At 31.4% G+C, this 22,488-nt stretch overlaps 1 protein-coding gene across 1 annotated transcript in view; it reads left to right on the plus strand.

Annotated features, from left to right (window-relative positions):
* UQCR-C2 (Ubiquinol-cytochrome c reductase core protein 2) overlaps nucleotides 1–22,488 on the plus strand; it is a 119,998-nt gene that overhangs the window by 28,611 nt on the left and 68,899 nt on the right. Inside the window, exons 5-6 of the mRNA XM_035359231.2 lie at nucleotides 11,682–11,738; nucleotides 17,381–17,505. Of these exons, the coding sequence (XP_035215122.2) occupies nucleotides 11,682–11,738; nucleotides 17,381–17,505 (182 nt within the window). The remainder of the gene's footprint in view (nucleotides 1–11,681; nucleotides 11,739–17,380; nucleotides 17,506–22,488) is intronic.

A 22,488-nucleotide genomic window follows, 5' to 3' on the forward strand; every position in this document is an offset into this window, starting at 1 on the left:
GCTTGTTTTTGGAAAAAAAAAAAAGCATTTGCTCCTTGATAGGAGAGAATTTCACCTACTTGCCTCAATATTCATACTTTTACTCTAAAATTGTAGTAAGTGTAAGGTTTAATTTTAGTGATTTAAAATTTGTTATGTCTGCTTCCAAATTTCCAGTATTATTTAATCTGCAAACAAAAATATAGTGCATATAAAACTGAACTAGTTGTTTATCCGTAGATTTATTTGACTGTAACAGTGCAATTTCTTTTTAATGCTGAATAAATTATTTGTTCATTTCTTTTACAAAACTACAGCATCAGGCCAGAGTTTCACTACTGAATACAGTGAATTCATTATATTTGAAGATTCGTTAATTGATTTTCTAAATAGATGTTTATAGTCATAAGTGAATTAAGTTGCATTTTTAAACTATAAAACAGTCCCTTTTATATAACATACTTTTTATAGAAATAGCTGCAAGCTATCAATAATTTTCTCAAGTGCTTTATCTTTTGCCTTAAATTCATTAAGCAACATGTTGAGGTGGGGTATTTCTGGTAATCCAGCTCATTTCAGTGTTACATAGCACAAACTTTCATTATTTTTAGTCTTAAAAATTTGTCACAATCGAAATATTTCTTATTCAGTTAACTGTATGGCTGTTAATCATTTAATTAAAAAATCAGAAAAGTAATTGACATAAGGTTCACAGGGTTTATGTGGTTCTTAAAAGTCCTTAATTTCAGTCAGCATTTGCTAACAGTCCTTAATTTTGCTGATCTGGCTTTTTTGTCTTTTTTTGAGATTATCATTTCGAGTGTGAATTAACATATAGGATGAACATTGAATTTAGGCTTGTTGTGGAGGCACTGCACATTGTGAATAACAAGGAATAATCATCTGCCTCAGAACACAAGCTTCAGGCAGAATACTGTCTTGGCCTTCAACCTTAAACTTGCCATGCTTTAATCTATTTTGAAGAAAACATGACCTTTAAACAAACGTGAAGTTCAAACTTTTATAGAAGTTGTGCTTCCACCCTCTGTTATCTGTAAATCTGGAGTATTCACGTTTTTGGGTAAAAGACATGAATAGGGCACTCTAAAAAAAGGGGAGGATGTTCTTGGGGGGGGAAGAAAGAAAGAAAGAAAAAAGCCAATATTAAAACAATCTATATCATAATCTATATAAAGTTCAGCTGCTTCTGCTTCAGCGGCATAAGAAATTGGGGGAGTATCTATAACAGTTTAAGGTAAACTAGAGGTCCACAAAATCAGTTATACTTCTTTCAGTAGCTTGTATTTTTTGTCTTTTAACCCTTTAACGGTTTGACCCGTATTTTCTCGTTCTTTTATGCGGGTCTCTTAACGGTTCATTACGGATTATTGTTAGTTTAAATGTACCCTCGAAAACGGGCAGTCCCGTGTTTTTGTATTAGTGAAAAAACATGCCAAAAGCGACTAGCCCGTATTTTTATATGTCTTCCAACCCCCAATGCCTAAGGGGACAAAGGTCCATGCAATCCTGACGACAATGGGTGGGAACATTAGCGTGGGGAGAAATCTTGATGTTTTGGGATAAAGGCCGTACACTGACTCTAAAGAAACATATTTATTACCAGTTACAAAGTGGATGCATATATAAAGGGATTTAAGAATTTCCGTTTTAGAGCCGTTATTGAATAAAAAATAGAATTTTTACAATATGAACGTTTACCTATAAGAGCATTAATGAATTAAAACAAGAAAAATAAAAGTAATAAATGCAAACATGAAAATCTGAAAATGCAAATCTTTCAGATTTTACGTTACGCCTAAAGGGGCATTTTTTTAATGGTTTGTGGGTTACCTTTATTTTCAAATATCATGTTCTTCGCACTTAAACCATAAAACTTCAGTTAAACAGCAATACCGCAAAATAAATTTTAAATGAGCATATCTTTAGAATTTCTGATACAGTCTCACCCGTTGGAGATATTTTTTTAATATTATTATTTTCATACAGTGTTGCCTTTGCTCGCTTTGAAATCTGAGTTTCTTAATAAAAAATTCATTGAAGTTTTACGAAATATGAAACAGATAATAAAACAAATTCCAAATCTCGGCTTTGAGATGCCCATACTCGGGTGGAACTGTACATTATTCAAAATCGCATTGGTCTAGGTACCGTTGTTTTATCACAATGTGAGAAACATACATACATTTATGCAGATTATTCATTATTTAATTTGAAGGCAGATAGCCCTCGAGTGCTTTGCCGTAATCTAATAAACCAAAACCATTATTTAATTTCTTTAAATATAATACAGGGCTGTAATATTTGGTAACAACAGTTTGAAAAGTGAACTGACATAGTTTTCAACGCAAAATGCCAAAATGAAGTTAATAGACCTTCTCGGCTAATGTTCTTTGGGCTAAAAATAATGCATCATGTAATTTAATGGGAATACGAGATTAAATAATTCTCTTTAAAAAATTCTTCTACAAATTTATATCGCGAATAATAAAAACGTGAAGCTCTCTTGATAAATTTATAAATCTTATACGTCTGACAATGCGATTCAATTATTTGATTTCGTAATTTAAGAACCTATGATTCTTGTTATAAAACTGTACAGGAATTTAGCAATGAAGCTATTAAGTAATCTCTTATTACCATTAATCTGTGTGATAAATTATTATTATTATTACTTTTGGTTCAGTCTTTTACTTCCAAGTATCCTTTTACCTCAAATAATCGAAAAGATATATAAATTTAAAACAAAATTTGCCCTGAAATCAGAAATTAGGTTACAAATTGCATGCAAATTTTATTTCAAAAGCTATTTTATGCTCTGTAAAATGATGCAAACTTAAGAATTTTGAGATTTTTAGTTTATTCTTTAAATGGAAATATGCGCAAAAAAGTTTCTTCAACATTAAATTTTAAAATCTCTAAATCAAATTATTATCATCCATAAACGGTGTGTGTACAAAATTTGAACTTGATAGCTTATCGAGAAGTAGTTCAAAAATCGACTACGAGCTTTTGATTAAACACCATGAATGAACTGAATACAATTTTTGGAACAGCTCTATTTTTAAACACTTTGGAAAGATCAGTAAGTTGTTGATATAGCATAACCGTTATTTTTATAACATTCTTGGCATTATGAAACGTGTAAGTGACATTCGTAAGCGAATCCCGACAATTCTGTTCATTTGTCAAAGTGGCTGCTTTTGAAAATATTGTGAAGCTCATTCTATGTGCTCCATTATCTATGACACTCATTATCAATATTTAATTATGTTCTATTTCTATACAGAAATACTGGTAAAATTAAGAGAGATCAATTATTTAATTATTTGAGGTACATAACTACTTATACTGTCTCAAGAAATTTGGAGTCATTTTGTAAATATAATCTTTTCTTTAAAATTAGTTTAGAAACCTTTCATCTTGATTTAGTGTGACAGGTGCTGTAGTTTGAAGGTTAGGATTACTTGAATACAGAAAAACACACGAGGACTATCTGCTTTTAAGGAAAGAGATGCCTTCGTAGAGGACTTTTTAACGAGAAAAGTCTCATATTCATGTTATACATAGGAAAAAACCTGGAAAAATACCATTCAGCCATCGTATTCGTTCGTCAGGGTGTAAATCTAAGTCGAACTACCAGTATTTACCGGCCACGAATACGACCATAGTTGAATAGGGGAAATAACTGTTGGACTGTAAGGCACCTAAATTATTCACTTCTGAGGTAATCTTAAACCCAAATTAAGTTTTTTATTATAATTATGAAAGAGTCCAACTCATTTGTTAATTTTCAGATTGTTAAAATTAGTGTTGCCTTAATGAACGATTATTTAGACCTGTTACAGGAAACAAATACATCAAAAGTTTCCTTTAAAATATCAGGAATTATTGAAAAAAACTTCTGTAATTTATAAACAAGAAAACGTATTTAACCAGTTTTTTCAAAATAATGAATTTTGATCTCCCATAGTAGAGACATTTGTAATTATATTTCTAGTTCCAAATTTAAAGTGAGAAATCTAGTTGCCTGAAGCCAGAGATCACTATCGATTCTTCTTGGCTTCTATTTTCAGCGAACTATGTTATTGCAGTTTTATAGAAAATTATAAAATTTTCAGTTTCAGTAAACAAATATATAATATTTTGACGACTCAGCAGGTAACATAATTTATTATCTTCCTAGTTTTTACATAATTTATTAGCTTTCAAGTTTTTTTCGAAATCACCTCGGCAGATATAGAATCAGCCGCAGACTGTACTAACTTTAACAAGCGCAGTATCTGAGTGTTCACATTTCTGTTTATAACTGCAATAAGAACAAGTATAAGTGTGAAAAGCTTACCAATGGCTATGTGGATAAAAGAGATGATCATAAGTATTTTGACTTGGCTTTGGTTTCTGGTCAATACGTTGGTTGTATTGAAGATTTCATGATTTTTTCCATGTAAACTAGTTTTCTTTATAAATTCCTCTAAGTCTTTCGTTAAATACATAGTATGAAGTTGCTACATTAAATGTTAGTAAGTGTTTACATAGGTAAACATTTCAAAAGCGACTAGCATAAAGAAAGATTATTTAAATTATGTTTTAAAAATGCAGATTCAGAACACTGAAAACCAAACAGTAAACATTATAAGACTAATTTAATAATCTTTGGTTTGATTTAAAATACCTGAAAACTTTACTTAAAAAATGTTGAAATTTACAATGTTCATTCCCAACAAACTGTTATTCTGCCATATTCATCGATTGCTTTAATCAAAATCTAAAATTATTTAACGTAAAATGTAATTATCCGAAAATTATGTAAAATGAGAATTTTTTCCCACCATATCTGTAGCTTACAATGGCCAGGAAAAAAGATAGCACTAGATAGTGAGTATTTCTACAATGAAAAAACTCTATTGACTAGAAATAGTATTTGGAGACCTTAGTGTCAGTTAGCCTGCAGAGGTCAGGTTCCCTTCCAAGTCGTTTTCTTTTCCCATGAGGTTGAAGTAGATAGGACTCTTCCCGATTATTATTACTTTAAGCAAAGATGTTTACAATTGTCTATTCAATCCTTGCCAATCAGACGAATTAGGGAAGAAAGGGAAAGTTGTAGATAAATTTTGCTTCTTCCAGTGCCAGTTACAAATCGTACAGCTCTTCAATAACATTTGAACTATATCATTAACGTTGCATATTACTAAAATGTATTTGTTCTTTAAAGTCCTTGATCTGTTCTAAAAATAGTACTGCAGAAGTTTCATAAATGAAGTACAATTTAAAGCTACTCAACATTTCTATGCATATAAAAAAGTATAAATGTATATCGTTTATCGTGTTTAAAATGTATATCGTTTAATGCTTCCTGTTTTATTTGGAATAATATTTCAAAAATAAAACTCGTGTTGGTTACGACCCAAGCAGTACTTAACGGGATAAAGAGCCGTAGTTTGATAATGCATTCAGTTTTCGTCGTTTTAATAAAATCCATTATGATACTTATGCTGGTAATTATAAACTGCCAGAAGTATGATTAATACACTAATATCACAGAATATGCACTTTTTATGCTCTGAGAAGTTTTGTCAAGATGCCAATTTTTAGTTCATATACAAGTCATAAATTCCCTAGCCAGATTCCATTTTTATATAAATAGATGCATAGAGGACAAAATGGAACAGTTAATTATATTTTTTATTCTTTTACAAAATTTAATTCTTTTAGATATAATTTTTAATGGTAAACGATATTCTGCTAAGTTATAATATAAAAATTATTACTGATAATAATTTATATCCTAATTTATATTACTCAGAACAGAATTGGAAAACGCATTCAAATCATATTTAATCAAAACAATTTACGCAGTTTTGGGAAAAAGGAATTTGGGGGTTTGTTTGATTTTTAATGGTGAATTCAATCATTAAAACATTTTTACGGCGTTTCCTCATTCATATAACATTATCAAAATAATTTACTAAATAATTCTTAGATGTAATAGTATTCTTGTTTATCTTTTGTTATATGACTAAAAATAAATAAAAAAGCGGCTGGTATTCAATATTTATTTTTATTTAATTACAAATACTTGGCTATTGGTACTTAAGACATAATTTTTCCATATTATCACTTTTCTATTAGGCCTTGAAATTATATTAACCACCTAATAGAATTCGAAAAATCCTCTGATTACATAAAACTGTGGGAGGAGCTAATAATGACAAATTTTAAATGAAAATAGAAATTTATTTAAATAGAATAGAAATTTATTTAAATTGACTATAATTATTCTTTTATTCTATGTCATTTCAGTACTATAATTTCAGTTATTAGCTTAAATACTGCAATTTAGTCATATAATTTCTAAGTGGAAGTCCCACGATTTTAAATTTATGCATAAACGAGCAAATATATTTTGAAAGTTAAAAAATATATATATTACAATTCATTTAACTGAAACCATAAGAATCAAAAGGTATTTTTGTGTGTGTCTGCTTTATGCAATGAATGTATAAAATGCGGAAAAGTGAGAAAAATCCATCCAACACAGAGAAATAATTCTTTCTAGTGTGTGGTAAGATTGTATCAAATTCATTTAAACTTCCGTTTGAATTCGAAATGCAATATCTCAAACCAACGGAGGAATATATTTTTGGCTTTAAATTCCACATTAGTAGCAACTGTATAATAGCTAAACTTACCAAAATATTTGTAGAAAACCGCCAAAATTCTAGAAATTGCTGTAAAATCCCGAAAAATATTAGGAATCCCGAAGAATATTAGGAAATATTAGGAAGGATTGCTTGCCAATTCCATAGATCAAGCGTTTACAAGGATGAGCTCGACTGTTAACGAAAAACTTGTTTAAAAAATTCAACGCTAAAATATAAATACGTATGCCAAAATTCCTGATAATATTGTACTCTCATCATAAATATATATGGACTTATAATGTGATGAAAACTGAGTCGGTAAAAGAATGGATTAAAATTTGATTTCCCAAGATAAATTGGCCTACTAAAACTAAAGAAAATACAAAAGTAAATAGTAAAAAAATTGTGTAACAAAATAAATAATGATCTTTCTTAAAATACTGCCCAATAAAACATGTCGAATAATTGAAAATTTACAAGATTGGAAGCTAAAATTCTAAAAAGATTTCGGAAAATTCGAACATCACATATTAAAAGAAACAAGTCTACAGTACAAAGAAAGAGGAGGAAGACGAAACTAAACGCAAAAAGTACTTCTTGCCATTCATTAGCGGGGAGGCAATTTTATGGCTTATCCATCATACTAAGGGGAAGCAAACATACTGCCTTAGGCTGGGCCATCTTAGAGAGATTTCAGAAAACAAAAGCGATTTTTTTTTTTTTTTTTTTTTTTGGAGGGGTTTGTTGACTGACAACGCGGCCATTTTCAAAGCATTTCATTCCGAGGGGCGGGTTCGTTAATGGGTTAATGTGTCATGAAATAAAATAAATTTGAATTTATGATATATTTTTAATTTGAAAATTTGTAAATTATTTGTAACCTTTTTTAAATCAAGATAAAATTTCTTAGATTGTATATTGATCTTCATAAGCAAAATTTGGTGATTTTCGAAAAATTTATGCAAGTTTAGGAAACAGAATATTTCGTCTTAGTTAATTGTTGGGTTGTTAGACATTTGTATATTTTCATGTTAGAATTCAGTTCGCTTATAACAGCAGTTTATATTTAAAGATATTATAAGGTATTTCTCCCGCCTTCTTAGCATGCCTTCATAGTGTAGTGGTCTGCACGCTGGGTGCGTATTCCAGAGGTCCGTGGTTCGATTCCCGGCGACGACCTTGCTCATTTTTCATCTTTCCTGCTTCCAAAATACCTAATGTCTATGCAGTGGCACCGGAACTAAAAAGGGTGGTGGATGATGATTCTCCACACCCAGGGTTTGGCGATTGGGTCCCTTAAAAACCCTTTTAAAAAGGGGAGTATATAATGTATTTCTCCCACCTTCTTAGCATGACTTCGTAGTGTAGTGGTTTGCACACGGAGCGCGTATTCCAGAGGTCCATGGTTCAGTTCCTGGCGAGGGCGTTGCTAATTTTTCATCTTTCCTGCTTCCAAAATACCTAATGTCTCAACAATGTTAGTTTATTTGCAACTTTTTTTTTGATGTGTATGTGCGTGCATGTAAATCTGAAATCTGGCTGTTTGGCCAAAAAAAGGCTGCCTAGAGCTGATCTAAAGCATTCTTTTGGAGACGGAATAATCAGTCGAGTTAAAAAAATATGAATAAAAAAATTCACTGTGGTTGGCTGTTCAGGCACTTTTTTGTCGGAATGTATATTTTACCAATATATATAGGTACATGATTTTAATGCACTTCTGACAACATTTCACTTTTTTTTTTTTTGAAAATTGCTTAATTTTAAAATCTTGCAAAATTAATTTTTTACAAATTTTGCATTTTTTCCCCCCAAAGCCTTCAAAAGTTGTTCCAATTTTCTAATTATTCCCAGATTTGTATTTAAGCTCTTGGCAGACATTCTGGTTATTGTTTAAATTTGTTGTCTTTATTGCACCCAAAACAATCCTTTTCCCTTTTTGCAAAAGGAATGCATTGTGCATTGCCAAATTTGGCGACTCAACATTTTGGAGCTTTTATGTCTCCAAAAATTTTGATTTGTGAATTTTCTGATGATTTTTCATCAAGGGTAGGAACATAATTGCAAAGTTTTTAAAGTAACAACAGCTTATTAGAATTATATTTAAAAAGAAAAATATCATTAAAATGCTTTATTAACATCTGTCATGTTTTAAAAATGGCTTTAGCTTTTATTTTGGTTCTGATTTTTTTTTTTTTTTTTGACAAAAGCAAGAATGCTACTGTTAATTGTGTTAAAATGATTTTAATTTATGTAATTTTTTGTGTTATATATATGTAAAATATAAAAAATACGATGGCTTTGCTCCATGCGAACAAGCAACCTCTAATTAACTTTCCGTAATATTAGAATCTTCCCCCTAGACCAGTATTTTTGAGAACATTCGAGCCTATTACATAACCGCTTCTATAAATAACAAATTCATGTCATTTTGCATCAGATTGCTTCTCTCCTCCTGCACTACAACACTTTGCTGCTGCTTAACCCATTCCTTTGTTAGAATATGTATGACGCAGAAAGTCTTAAATTTATTCTTACTTAGTTTAAACCGCTGCTGAATATACATTTGGAGAATTTCATCTAAAGTAAAAATGATCTGCGGTGAAAATTGAAATAAAGATATGGAATAGTAAAAAGTAAAATCTGTGTCATCATTTCTGCTGTTCCACTCAGCCAAACAATGCCCGCACTCTGATGGCAGGCTTCGTCACTCATGTGCTCAACTGCTAAAATATCAAATATATATATTTTATTCTTTGATAATATTCTGGTGTTTTTTAGCTTTCTCTGTAAAATGTATTTTATGCTCTTTTCTGAATTTTTTTTTAAAAACCTTTTCCTTTGTATTCTCACAAAGTTGGTTTTTGTATTGTAATGGCTAAAAAGCCTGTGAAAAGAAATAACATAGGATAGACATATTTTACTGTACGACAGGTGTATTTCTCATATTGTTTGAAGAATTTTTGGATAAAGCAAATTAAAACAGTGCCATGCTACCATGCTCCATTATTGTTATAGTTTCGTTTATTAAAATGGCACACAAAGTTCTTTTGTTAATTAGTTATGCCAAAGCTGCAGTCATACTCGGAGCATTTCCTTGTGATGGGTAGAGCATAAACGACTATGGTTAGGATTGCAGGCCTTCTGGCAAACAGTCTTTGTACACCTTCGGGTAGGGTTGCAGCTTTGAAGCTGTTTAAGTGATGGAGATTGTAGTAATAAAGAGGTTTTCGTTTGGTTTATTTAATTATGGCAAAGCACACTAGTGCTATCTGCCTAAGGGAAGGGATGCCTTCATAGAGGACTTTCTAAGGGAAACTGGCTTGTATACACGTTATACATGGGGAAAACCACGAAAACGCCCAAGCAGCCAGCCCGTCCGCGGGATTCAAATCTCGGACCAAACTACCACGGCCGCTGGTGGGTGTAATAAAGAGGTTCTTTTTCTTTTTTTGATCCTAAATATCTTTCTCTTGATATATTTCTTTTCGTTTATTTTTGTGATTTTCAATGTTCTGAAGTATGGAGATTGCAAAAATGATTTTAGTCTTGTCACAGAGTGGCATCTATAAAAAGGAATTCTTATGTTAGTAGAGATATTGAAAATTTATATAAATATTTATCTTACATATCTGAGCATGTATTCATAAAGATTTCTGGAATTATTCTCAATATGCAACTTACTAATAAAATAAGATTAGCAATTTCTTCTCCTCGTTCTAAATACATGCAGTTTTTTAAAACAAAAATTTTGATTCTGAAAAGAAAATTTATTGAAAAAGAAATTGGTTGTATAGAGAAGCAGGAGGAAATTTGCTTTCAAAGGGGGTATTGAAGATGTTAACAAGTTAGTAGATGATACAGAGATTAGTAGGAGCCTTGATATTTTTCTTTAAAGCAAATGAACATAGTAAGTAATTAAATTGAAGGAAATAAATATAAGCAAGCTGAAATATTGAGAAACATTTCTGATTGAAGAATTTTGTTATGGATGTTTTGTATCTTTTATTGTGTAATTGCTCCAATACCTTTTAAAACCAGCATCATAAATTATATGTGTTATTTTAAACTGCGAAATTTCCTCACATTGTGATTTTGTTTTTTAACAAATATTTTTTTAATACTGATCATGGAAATATTCTTTATAAGTGTTTCAAGGAATTTAATGTTGTTTACTTGAAAATGTAGTTTTACTCTCAAGCTTATTTTTACTAAACATGTTTTATGCTAAATATTAGATTGTGTTAAATAATTAATGCATCTTACGTACTGTTTTATTCTTAGAATAGTATTGCAAAAGGGAAGGCAGTTAATTTATTCAATTCTGTTTAATAATAGGTCCGTAATTTTTGTTTTCATTGGTGGCTCTTAAATGGCTTTAAAAGTCCTTAATTTTCATTCAAAGAAATGCATACAAACTCTGAATATGTGTAATTTTTTCCTGTTTCATGCATCATGTTATTCAAAAAGGCATTTATTAAAGATTTTTATGGCCCCTTATATGATAAAGTTTTCAAAATATAGGGGAAATGCATAAAAGTATTATTTGCTAAATGCATATAATAGAAAATCTTTTATAGTCATTATAAAAGTCATGTATTATATGGTTATATTTGTATGAATTTATCTTTTATATTGATCTATTTTTATATGATTTTTTAACTAAGATAATTAATTAATAAGTAAGTTACATAAGTTATTTTAGTATTGTTTTGAAATTTTGCAGTTTCTTGTTGCTGAGGTTTTATTTAGAACTGATTAAGATAGACTTTAATATTCTTTAAAATTAGAACTTTTGTAACAATTTTTTTTATTCTTTTTGCTGTGAATTTTTCCCCTCCTGTGTAATTGAATACATCATTGGACCAAGTTTTACTCTTCATTTGGGTTGAAATACCTTTATGTGGTCTTTTCATTAGTAATCACACTTTTTTTAACATTTCACTTTAACATTGTAACATTGCGTTTTTTAACATTGTGTGCTTACTTTTTTTAATGTCTTTGCTGCATTTGCATTTTTAATATTAAAGTGCTTTATTTCAGAGTGACTGCTACCCGAGAGCATTTAATTTATACATTGCAGTGCATTCGTGATGATATGTAAGTGCAGATTTTATAAAGTAATTTTTATACATTACTATATATACTGAGCTATTATAAAGTCATTATTTAAGCAGATTTGAAAAAAAATACTGTAATAATCATTTAGTTAAATGATATTTTTTCCTTGCATTTTTATCATCTGTGTGCATATATGCAAACTCATCATGAAAGTGCGTAAAACACACAGTGTACAAGTAACTTCTTCATAAACAAATTACATCATGAAATAAATTTATGCGAGTGTATAAGTAGATAAGATTGTCGAGGAGTGGTATCTTGCTTAAAGAGGGTTAAGTAGTGAACAGACTGGCTAATTGAATCTTTCATAGTATGGCTTCCACTAATCTTGAAAATCCTGAAAAGTCAGGGAAGTAAAGTGGGCAGGGAAAGGCAATGAAAGTATAAAAGTTTTTCAAAATATCAGAAAAAATGTGAAACTTTTTTCAAGTCAATGGAGCTTAAAAAAGTTCAGGTCATACCTCTGAAATAATAAAAGTTCATATCTCAAGCTGTAACCTATAAAAAAACTGACAGTTTTGGAAAGTAAATGGAGAGTTGTAGTGGTCACTTTTTTTTTGCACAAACTATTTTAATCAATCCATGTATGATACAATTTTGTCAACCCTAAGCTTTTCTTCCATGTTATTGTGAGCTGTTTTTCATTCTTTGCTTCAGAATTATTGCATTTTTCTTTAGAAATGCAACAACTCTTCCAAAAAATTTAGTAAGGCCATTTAAAAGTCTGCTGCATTATATAGTTATGTGGTATAATAAATAATTTTTGGAAATCGTCATTTTTAAATCCAGTTTTGTTTTGAAACACCAAAGAAAGGGTATTTACTTTGAATTTTGATTATTACAAATTTCTTTTGTAAGCTGAAATTTCAAGAGTTTGTTATTTTTTAAACTTTGTGTATTTTTTAATAGTTTAAAGGCATGGATTTCTTTCATTTCCATTTACTGGTAAGATAAATTTTTATAGTGTTTTTAGTTATTTCATTGTATTTTGTAAGGGGGGGACCGCTTCTACTTAATTTGGCAAGCTATTCCATTCTGATTGTTCAGAGAAGTTGTTTTGTTTCATTATGAAAAGCCAAAGTTCATTAAGAACCCTGCGTAATTTTCACCATGTTTAACATGAATATGAGCTAGCTTCCCCCAACGCCCTGTGTGAAAACATCCTCACATTGTTCGCCATGGAATACACTTAACACAATATTTATTTTTTAATTTTTGTAACAACCTGTATTTTTATAGAAAGGGCCTTAGCTTTTTGGAGATATTCCTGCCAGAGTAGCCTTCTGTTTTGTCATGAGAACACTAGTCAAAATGGTCATGAATAAGTAATTTGCACTGGCTCATTCTAAGTGTCTTCAACAGTAATTTTTAGTGGGAATATTGGGATCATAAAATTCAATACCCATTTTTTTCTATCAGACTATTATCTCGCAAACCTTATTTTATGTGAAGGACATTTTCTGTTGATTCAAGTTTAACTGTATTGCTGACCAAGTTATGTATGTACATGAGATATTTTCCCTAATAGTTCTAATTGAGTACATATTATGTGTCACAGAATGTGTCTGAGCTGTTAGTGCAGTGTAACCAAAGGTAAAGAATCAAGATGTAAACTGTCAGGGATATTTTATAAGTCTGTTCAAAAAATAAATTTCTTGGAGTAAATTTGGGAACTTGAATAACTTAATGACTAAACCCTTGGCCATTTAAGGGAATTGTTACCATATTGTTAGCAGAGCAAAATTTTCTTAATTTTCTTCAAAGATTTTAAGTCAGAGTAATTAAGAGAACCAACCTAATTGCAAAGAGTAAAGCTTTACCATCCTATTTCTTCTGAAAATCCTGAAATGAAGAGATTCAAAGTCAAAGAACTATGTCAGAAAATTCATGGCAGCCATTTCAGAGTGCCCTCAAACATGATTTTAATGGATTTAATGGACAGAAGTTTGGCCGTCTTGAAGTCTACCATGCTGCAAATGTAGAGCATTTTCAAATTTACCCTCCTCCCCCCCCCAAAAAAAAAAATCTTAGCATATTATATATGAAATCATTTTGTATATTTAAAAATTTTTAAGTAACATTTTTTAAAACCCGGGGAAAATTTTAGAAAGACTCTGCTTGCCTTTCCAGTTATCATGGCATTCTTTCTTGTCAGCTTCAAGATTGTTGTCTGAAGTAATAATTATTCTTAACAAAGTCAGAGCCTGAAAGTGGCTAAATGAAGTCTGTCATACTGATGGATATGGCATCGTAGATCATAATGTTTGTAGTTATTTCTGTTTTCATGAGAGGAATTGCTGTATGAAGCAAAATTGGTTGTTTTGTTTATCCGTCCGATTTTTTGTTATGGTTCTATCTTTTGTTATGGATGTAAAATTTGGTATAGAAGAGTGGCTTTCTTATTCATTTGTGCATGAAAATTTCTGCCAGCTGGTAGTATATCTGGTTTCGGGTTGGATGTATATTTGAAGAAAAGAATTCAAGGTACAAAATGAAAGAGCCTTTTTTTAATTATAATCAGGAAAATGTCATTTATTTGTGACATTTTGAAGAACTTTAAAATTTCAGAGCTAAGCTCGTAATACTCGGATGGTTAACCCATAGCTCATTTGTTGATTACTGGTTGAATATAGAAATGTTTTTTTAGTTGGCACAGTGATGACAGTTCACATATGAGTATTATGCATAATCCAAAATTTTCTTAGTAGTTTGATTTCATGCCTTGTGAAAACTTAAAGTATACATGTTTTAACAAGAATTAAATCTGTGTATTATAGCTGTAAACATTCGTACCATTGACTATGATAATATTGCGCTAATTATAATGTATTGTGTCTCTCACTTTTTAGCTGAATGGTTTGGTCTCACTTTTTAGCTGAATGGTATTGTCTCTCTCACTTTTTAGCTGAAGGGTTAAAAACAGTTTGAAAAAATTCTTTAAAGCCTTGATGTGTGGCATTTTGTGTAGTAAATGCTAGGCTTAAGAAAGGGACCTGATCCCAGCAGGATTTATAAATAGAATTCTGTCCACTACCATGTAATTATGGAATGCCTGATGAACTTGCAATTTTGAAAGTATTTTTCATGAGTCTTCTTCATAGAATATTAATTCTTTAGAATGGAACAGTATGTATATCCTTTCAATTTAAACTCATATGCAAATGACTTTGGGTCATATCATTTGCAGAAATGCTCTTTGGTTTTTCTTCTTTATCTAAAAACTTGTCAAAGAAAAGCTGACTTGATTTTCTGGTAGAATGCAAAGTATGCCATATCTTTAACCAGTAGTTTAGATCAAAGTGATATGATCTGCATAAGAGAGATGAAATCATCAAGACTTAATATAGCTATATCTAACGGTCATTTCCTAATGTAGTTTAAATAACTTGCTTAATAATGAAATTTTATAGGGCATTTCACTTTTAAGTGAATGTTCACCTGAAATTTTAGAATAATTTGTCAGTTAGTTCAACAAGGATATATCTGATATCTTCTATCTGAACGTGCTTTCATATTGGCAATTTTACAGAAAGTACTGCAGCCTGTAATTTTATTTTGCAAGATTTTTATTTTTAGGGGACACACTTATTGGAAATAATACATGTTTCAACATTCATATAACTGAAAACCCTAATGTTATTCTGAAGGAAAACAAAGCTTTCTTCATGAAATATAATTAATTAAGTTACTACCTTAGATCAAAATCTTTATTTCAAAATTGATAAACACGGTGATCTTTTTTAAAGTGACAGTGTTTGGAGCGCCCTGTAGCGCGATCTAATAGCTAAAATAGCACCAAACTTGGTATTTAGACTAATCACTCACTGATGATAGAGTCATAAGTTGCAGTTTTCCAGTTGCATGGCTGCGTCATTCTCCTGACCTCATGACATGCGATGTTTGGCTCTGGGGTTATTTGAAATCTCAAGTTTATGTTGGTGGAGTATCAAATTTGTCTATTCTAAAGGACAACATAACAAAGACAGTACAGAATATTCCTCGTGATATGTTACATATGACTGTGGAGAACGTTGTGCACAGAATGCACGGTGTTATTTCTGAGAACGGTGCTCACATTGAATGTGGTCTAATTCCTCACCGGGGAAGTTAATGTAGTAAATAAACATTAATAATTTAACTATTAATTAATTAACGATTGTATGTCCTGATGTCCTATGTCTTGATTAGTCTAAATACCAAGTTTGGTGCCATTTTGGCTATTGGATCGCGCTATAGGGCGCTCCAAACACTGTCACTTTAAAAAAGGTCACCGTGTACATAATACAGAACAAGAACAGCATCAGCTCAGTCGGTTGTAGAACCACTTTGGACAGCGATACATGAAGCAACATGTCTAGGTGAAAAGTTGGGGAGACAACGGATGGCGTCCCGAGGAATGGCTCTCCATTCTCTGTCAACCATTTATCACAGTTCGTCATCTGAAAGTGGCAATGAGAGGGTCTGCAAATAACATTCAATCATATCTCAAATGTGTTCAATTAGTGAGAGATCAGGAGAGAAGTGTGGCCAGGGAAGCTTCTGTACACCTTGGCTGATGCGAGCAGTGTATGGTCGGGTATTATCCTGCTGATAAAGGGCACTAGGCATAACCCTGAAGGTGGAGTGTCACCAGCTGCAGCACATCATCCACATATCATTGGGCCATTATTGTGCTCAGAGTACAAACCAGAGGTGACCTGGAATCGTATGCAATTGCACTCTAAACCATGATGCTGCTATGTCGCGTGGTGGGGAATTCCACAATTGCTGCCAGGTTGGACCTGTCTCCACATCGACACCGAACTCATATGCGGCGACCATCATTTGAGAAACAAGTGTGACTCATAGTACACTGTGGACGCATCCAGAAGCGTGTCAACTGAGATTTGCTGTATGGACTAACCTGCCATTTTCTGTCTGACCACTGTGCTCCTCATAAAGTCATCTGTCTGCTAGAACTTGCTCTTTTGACAACGGCCTGGCATTCTCTACTGCACGCATCCTCTCAGACAAGAGCAAATTTTCTACAATGATATCCCTAGCAGATATAATGGCAAGAAAATTGAACGTTCTGCTGGTTCCATCCCTTATGTCTTCAATGTGAGCTGGAGAGTTGTGCATTTCACATCATTTCCATAACTTGATGATGTGCGTCTACCTTGAAATTTTTGATAATTTTTGGGCCACTCCTTCTTAGTGTTGCATTTTCAATGTCGGGTAGTGTATATTGGCTAAAGCTGAAGTTGAAAACCAATCTACTTACCTGCACAAACCTTTTATTTTTGATTTTTGATTAGTTGATTACTATATCTTCATATTTGGCATTATTTGGATCATTGTTTATCATCTTTTGGTTGAGTTTTGTCATATTTGTTGTGATTACTAGTCATTTATCTGAATCTGTGTAATTTGTCTCTTCATGTGTAGGTGAAAGTAATTTTGGCAGAAAAGTGAATGTTTTGATTATTCCATATCAAAACCTTAATTATGGTTGAAACTTGAAATATGTACTGGATTCATTTCTAAAAATTCAACTTTCAGTGATTTTTTTTAATGTATGTGGATGCATTTATTTTGTTGTATGTAGCGAACAGGGATTTATTATCAAATATTTTTTCCAGAGATTCTGGATTTGAAATTCTTGCAGATATTATAACTAGACAAGCTTTTAAACCATGGGAAGTTAATGATGCCGTACCAAGAATGCATGTCGATTTGGCAGTTTACCAGAGCAATCCAGAAGCAGGTAAGCATTGATAATTTTGTATTACAGAAGTACTCATAAGTAAGTAGTATTTCAAAATTCTAATTCCTTCATAATTTTAAATGAAATAATTTTTAACCTTTAACTGCTGTGACAATTTTTTTCGGCATAAATACTGTGAGCAGTCTCACAGAAAACGCATAAAAATACATACTTTAATGCCTTTTTAAATAATGTTATAGATACTTTATGCATATTTATACAATTCTAATTCATTTAAATCAATATATTTTAAACATAAATCATTTAATTTTATGCAGTTAAATTCATATAAAAAATGACCATTTACTTCGTTTTAAGGAACAGAGCTTTTAAAGAAAAAAATAATATTAAACACATCATGAAAATATGCGACTTAATTAAGCATTACTTTCAATTAAACTGTAATTCTACAACAATGAATTTAGTTATTAAAAAATAGTAGATTAGTATATCTTTGTTTACAAGGATGAATCATAAGATGATACACAGTCAAAACACATTTTTTGAGAGCACTGAAGACACACTGGTTCCTTGCATTCCAAGCATTTGAATGTTGTTTTTCTCTTACAAGGGGGGCACAGACTACGTGTTTTTTTTTTTTTTTTTTTTTTTGTGTGTGTGTGTGCGTGTGTGTGTGTGTTTGTTGTTGTTCTAATTTTTCTTGATTTGATAAATCTATTCTCAGAATTTCCAACGATTTTTCTAATTGTTACCTTCAGTTCCCTTGGCAAAAAAGCGGAAGTTATCCCAACTTTCTGATGCGGTTTAAGAAGTTGATTAGCTAATAAAAGCACAAAATTTCTTCTTTTCAGTTTTGTAGCATCAGGATATGACTGGAACAGTATGTATGAAGATAAATTCTAAGCATCTTCGGGCTCTGCTGTAGAGCCTTTTTTTGCAGGATATTTCAGACCAATTCGCTGAATTATTGTGTAATGCTTTGGTATTCGTACCACCCGATTTTGTTCTTTTTTTGCACCATTTGAAGTGCTTTTTTCCATAAAAATTATCATTTTAGTCACAGTCATTAGAAAAATTGTGATATTCATCTGCAGAAAGCTCAGATTTACTTTTGCTTTCGCTGTGAATACAAGCATCCGATAAATAACGTCTATCATCCACTAAAAGTGGTATGCATCTGCTCTGAGCGGTCTCCTAGACCACTTAAGAAGTAAAAAATGTGGTAACTGAAATCATAATAAAGCTAGATGTGTAAAACTGGAATATGTGATCTTGTGGGATGAGTTACTCAGATATTTTACAAACCTTTTTTTTTTTTATACTTGAAAGGCCTTAATTTCAGTCAATATCTGCAAAAGATCCTTAATTTTGCTCAGACATTTCTGTATATCTTTAAGGGCTGCTATTTTTTGTGTTAATATTTTTAGGAATATGCTTTGCCTATTTATTGACAAAAAGGGGGACTGTTTGAATTCATTCCTACTTCTAAATAAACAGTGCAATACTTAAGTTTCTTGGCACGTGGCCGCACCTTGAACAAAATGTAAAACAGTTTGAAATTATTTCTTTTTTACAAACGAAGAGTTAATAAACTGTTACATCAAAAACAGTTTTTTACTTTTTGGGATATGAATAAGATATTTTTTTATGTGGCACTAAACAAGGCAACTTATTCTGGTGGTTTTGCAATCAATTTGTATTCAAAGTTTTTAATTCATAGATATTTGCATTTTTTGACGTTTTTTTTAACAAACATAATAGTATTGATAAATATCATTGAAAAAGTATAATAAATTAAAATTATATTTAAGAAATAACATTGGGCTTATACATTTTTATTTTTATCTGTTATATTTTAAGGTGAAATTACTTTCCATTAGGACTTGAGAATCATTTGATTCTGAAAAACAGAATAATACATGCTATAAAACGGTTTCCGAAACACTTCTTGGCAAACCCAGAGAAGCTACTGCAAATATTTTAAAATTAATTTCATATATTTTTTGAGGTTTTTCTCATGTATTTGTTTCAGACTATTCAGTTTCATATAATTTTTCTTTGTAAAATTCACTTTATGCTTTTCTTTTCTGAATTATTTTTCAAAAGGGCTCATACAGCATTTCTACAGATATTGTTTATTAACAAAACAGGCAATTGACAACCTTATATTTGGTGTAGATTATGTAAAATCCCAATCAATTTCGAGGGCAAAGCGGTTCTTCCTTCATCAGGAGCTAAAAATTCTGCAAACGAGAGAAAGCAAATGTCGATCATATTTATACCCTACGGCGACCAGCGGAAGAGCCGATAGCGCCATCTGGCGGCAGAAATAGTAACGAAAAATGAAGGGTTAAGGTACTAGAATTTTAAAGGCATTAAGTAAGCCTGGATTGGGATTAAAGTCATTGACTAAAGAGAATAAATTTTCGTGAATGTGAAAAGCTTCAAGAAAATCCAGTTCCTAATAGAATCAGCTTTCTAGCTAATTTTAGCAAAACCAAAATCAAAATTTTTATTGAATAATTATTGAGGATTTGTTAATTTCGCCTTTTCGGATGTAAGATTCATGTTCCTTTATGCAAAACTTTAATGCTCCTTTTGTTTGGCCAATATAACCTAAGTAAAACTGACACGATATTCTATAAATTCTCCAAGAATTAAAACTTTTGTAAAATCCATGCAATTTTGTAACTGATATGCTCTTCTACCGGTCACCTGTAGGGTAATTAAGCTACTGGCACCATCTATTGATGAAACAAGGAGATTAAACATAATTTCCTTAAAGACTGAAGGTAAAGATGTATTGCAGTTAGGGTCGTTAACTAGGCCGGAGAGATTTTTTTTGAATGTGAAATGCCTCTAGAAAATCTAATTTACCAATGGAAGATGTTTTTTGAATAATTTTGGCTGCAGAAAAATGGAAAGCTTGATTTTCAGGCCTACATGCTGGGCAACAGAGGACTTCTGTGTTTCCTTTTCCCTAACATCTGCTTCATGTTTTTAATGCAAAATATTAAGGCTCTCTTAGTTTGACCAAAGAAAATTAAACCATATTGGCAAGGAAATACCCCATGAATTAATATCCAGAATGGGGTTCTTATGTATGAAACTCAGCATTTTATTGATAGACTAAATGACCAGAAAGTTAAATTTCTGTAAAATATGTTGAGTTTTATCAAAATTGATGGAAAGAAAGGAATAACAACATACTAATTCTTACAATTTTCTAAAACAAGAGTGCCTTTCAGTGTGTTGAGAATTTTTTAAATGCTTGGATAATAATGTTGTGTGAAAAGCCTCTGTCAATAGCTACTGCTTTTAAATAATTTAGTTCTTGATCAAGAACCAGTTTGAAGGAGCAAAATTGAAGTGCGCGGAACATACAGGAATAAAATGAAGCTAACTTTTGTTTAGTCAGATGACATGATTTGAAGTGCGGTTGAAAGCAAACTGATGAAGGTTTACTGTAAACAGTAGTACCGAAGTTGGATGTGTTATGTGTGACCAAAATGTTGAACAGAAGAGAATTGCATGTCACAAGTTCAAAAGTGAACTGAATAGTGGGATCAATGGAATTCATTACTGATAGAGCTTTATTTAAATCATTTTTATTGCCGTCAAACAGGGTAAAGTATTGTCTACGTAGTGGAACCATACAGAGAAGTTTAAAGTTTCAAATAATTTTGATTCATAATAATGCACGTAGATATCAGCCAGAATGAGACTAGGAGTGCTTCCCATGGTTAATCCCTCAGTTTGCTTGTAATACTTATTTTAGGAAACAAAATGCATTTTTTTCAAACAGAGTTGTGTAAAGGAAATGAGCTCATCAATTTCAATGCAGAAGAAATAAAATTCACAGAGTGTGGTTTCTAGGTGTCTTAATGAATCTTCCATTGGAACATTGTTGAATAATGATTTTACATCAAAGGAAACCAGGAGTAAATTTCTAGAAGAAATTCTTTTAACTTTTTTTACAAACTCTTAAATTTCTATGGTGTAAATGCTATTATGTAAGAGTTGTAAATCTGGAAACTAAATATTTACCTAAGGGCAGTGCCTAAATTTGATACAATTTATCAGTGCCTAAATGCTTTTAAATAACTACGTTATTTTAAAGTTGTAGCTATTGATAGGGTCTTTATCACTCAACATTATTAACCAAGCAGTTAAATAATTCTCGTTTCAACACACCAAAAAGCACACTTTTATTTTAAGAGATAAGAATTCTGTTGTCATTCCTTTTTTCCCATCGGTTAGCTATAATATTGCACATATTCTAGAGAAATTTAACTTTTGAGTCGTTTATTCTCCTATCAATAAAATTCTGAATTCCGTAATTTAGGACCTCATTCTGGATATGAATTCTTGGGTCATTTATAGTATTCCTTGCAAGTGTGGTTTAATTTACACTGGTCAAACTAAGCGAGCCTTAAAATTTCACAGTAAAGAACATGAGGCATATGTTAGGAAAAAGGAAACACAGAAGTCCACTGTTGCCCAGCATCGTTGGTCCAAAAATCACGCTTTCCATTTTCGTGCAGCCAAAATTATTCAAAAAACATCTTCTGTTGGTAAATTAGATTTTCTAGGTGTTCCACATTGAAAAAAATCTTGTGTTCTAGTTAACGACCCTCATACAAACCCATCTTTACCTTCAGCCTCTAAGGAAATTATGGTTTAGTTTTCTTGTTTCATCAATAGATGGCACCAGTTGCTTAACTCCTGTCCAGCTGTTCGCACCTTATCTCGTTCATTTGCTTTTTGGCAGCTGAGGTTCGGTAAAACCATTGAAACTAGTCCTGTGAAAATTTGCAAATATAACACTGATTTTTATTGTTTGACTTCTAAATTAAGAAAGAAAGTTTTTCGTCAGTGGTGCGTCATAGAAACTTTAACAGGTTAGGAGATGAAGCAGAAACTAGTGGAAGTATTGATTTGTTTATTGAGATAAATACGCTCAGATTAAATGCTAAAAGAAGGAAATTGCTGTAAATTAGCTAAAATATTTGACAATTTTCA

The sequence above is a fragment of the Stegodyphus dumicola genome, chromosome X1, assembly GCF_044657685.1.
Source record: "Stegodyphus dumicola isolate Sdum_Otavi_A_Nest chromosome X1, ASM4465768v1".
In the NCBI taxonomy this organism is placed as follows: domain Eukaryota; kingdom Metazoa; phylum Arthropoda; class Arachnida; order Araneae; family Eresidae; genus Stegodyphus; species Stegodyphus dumicola.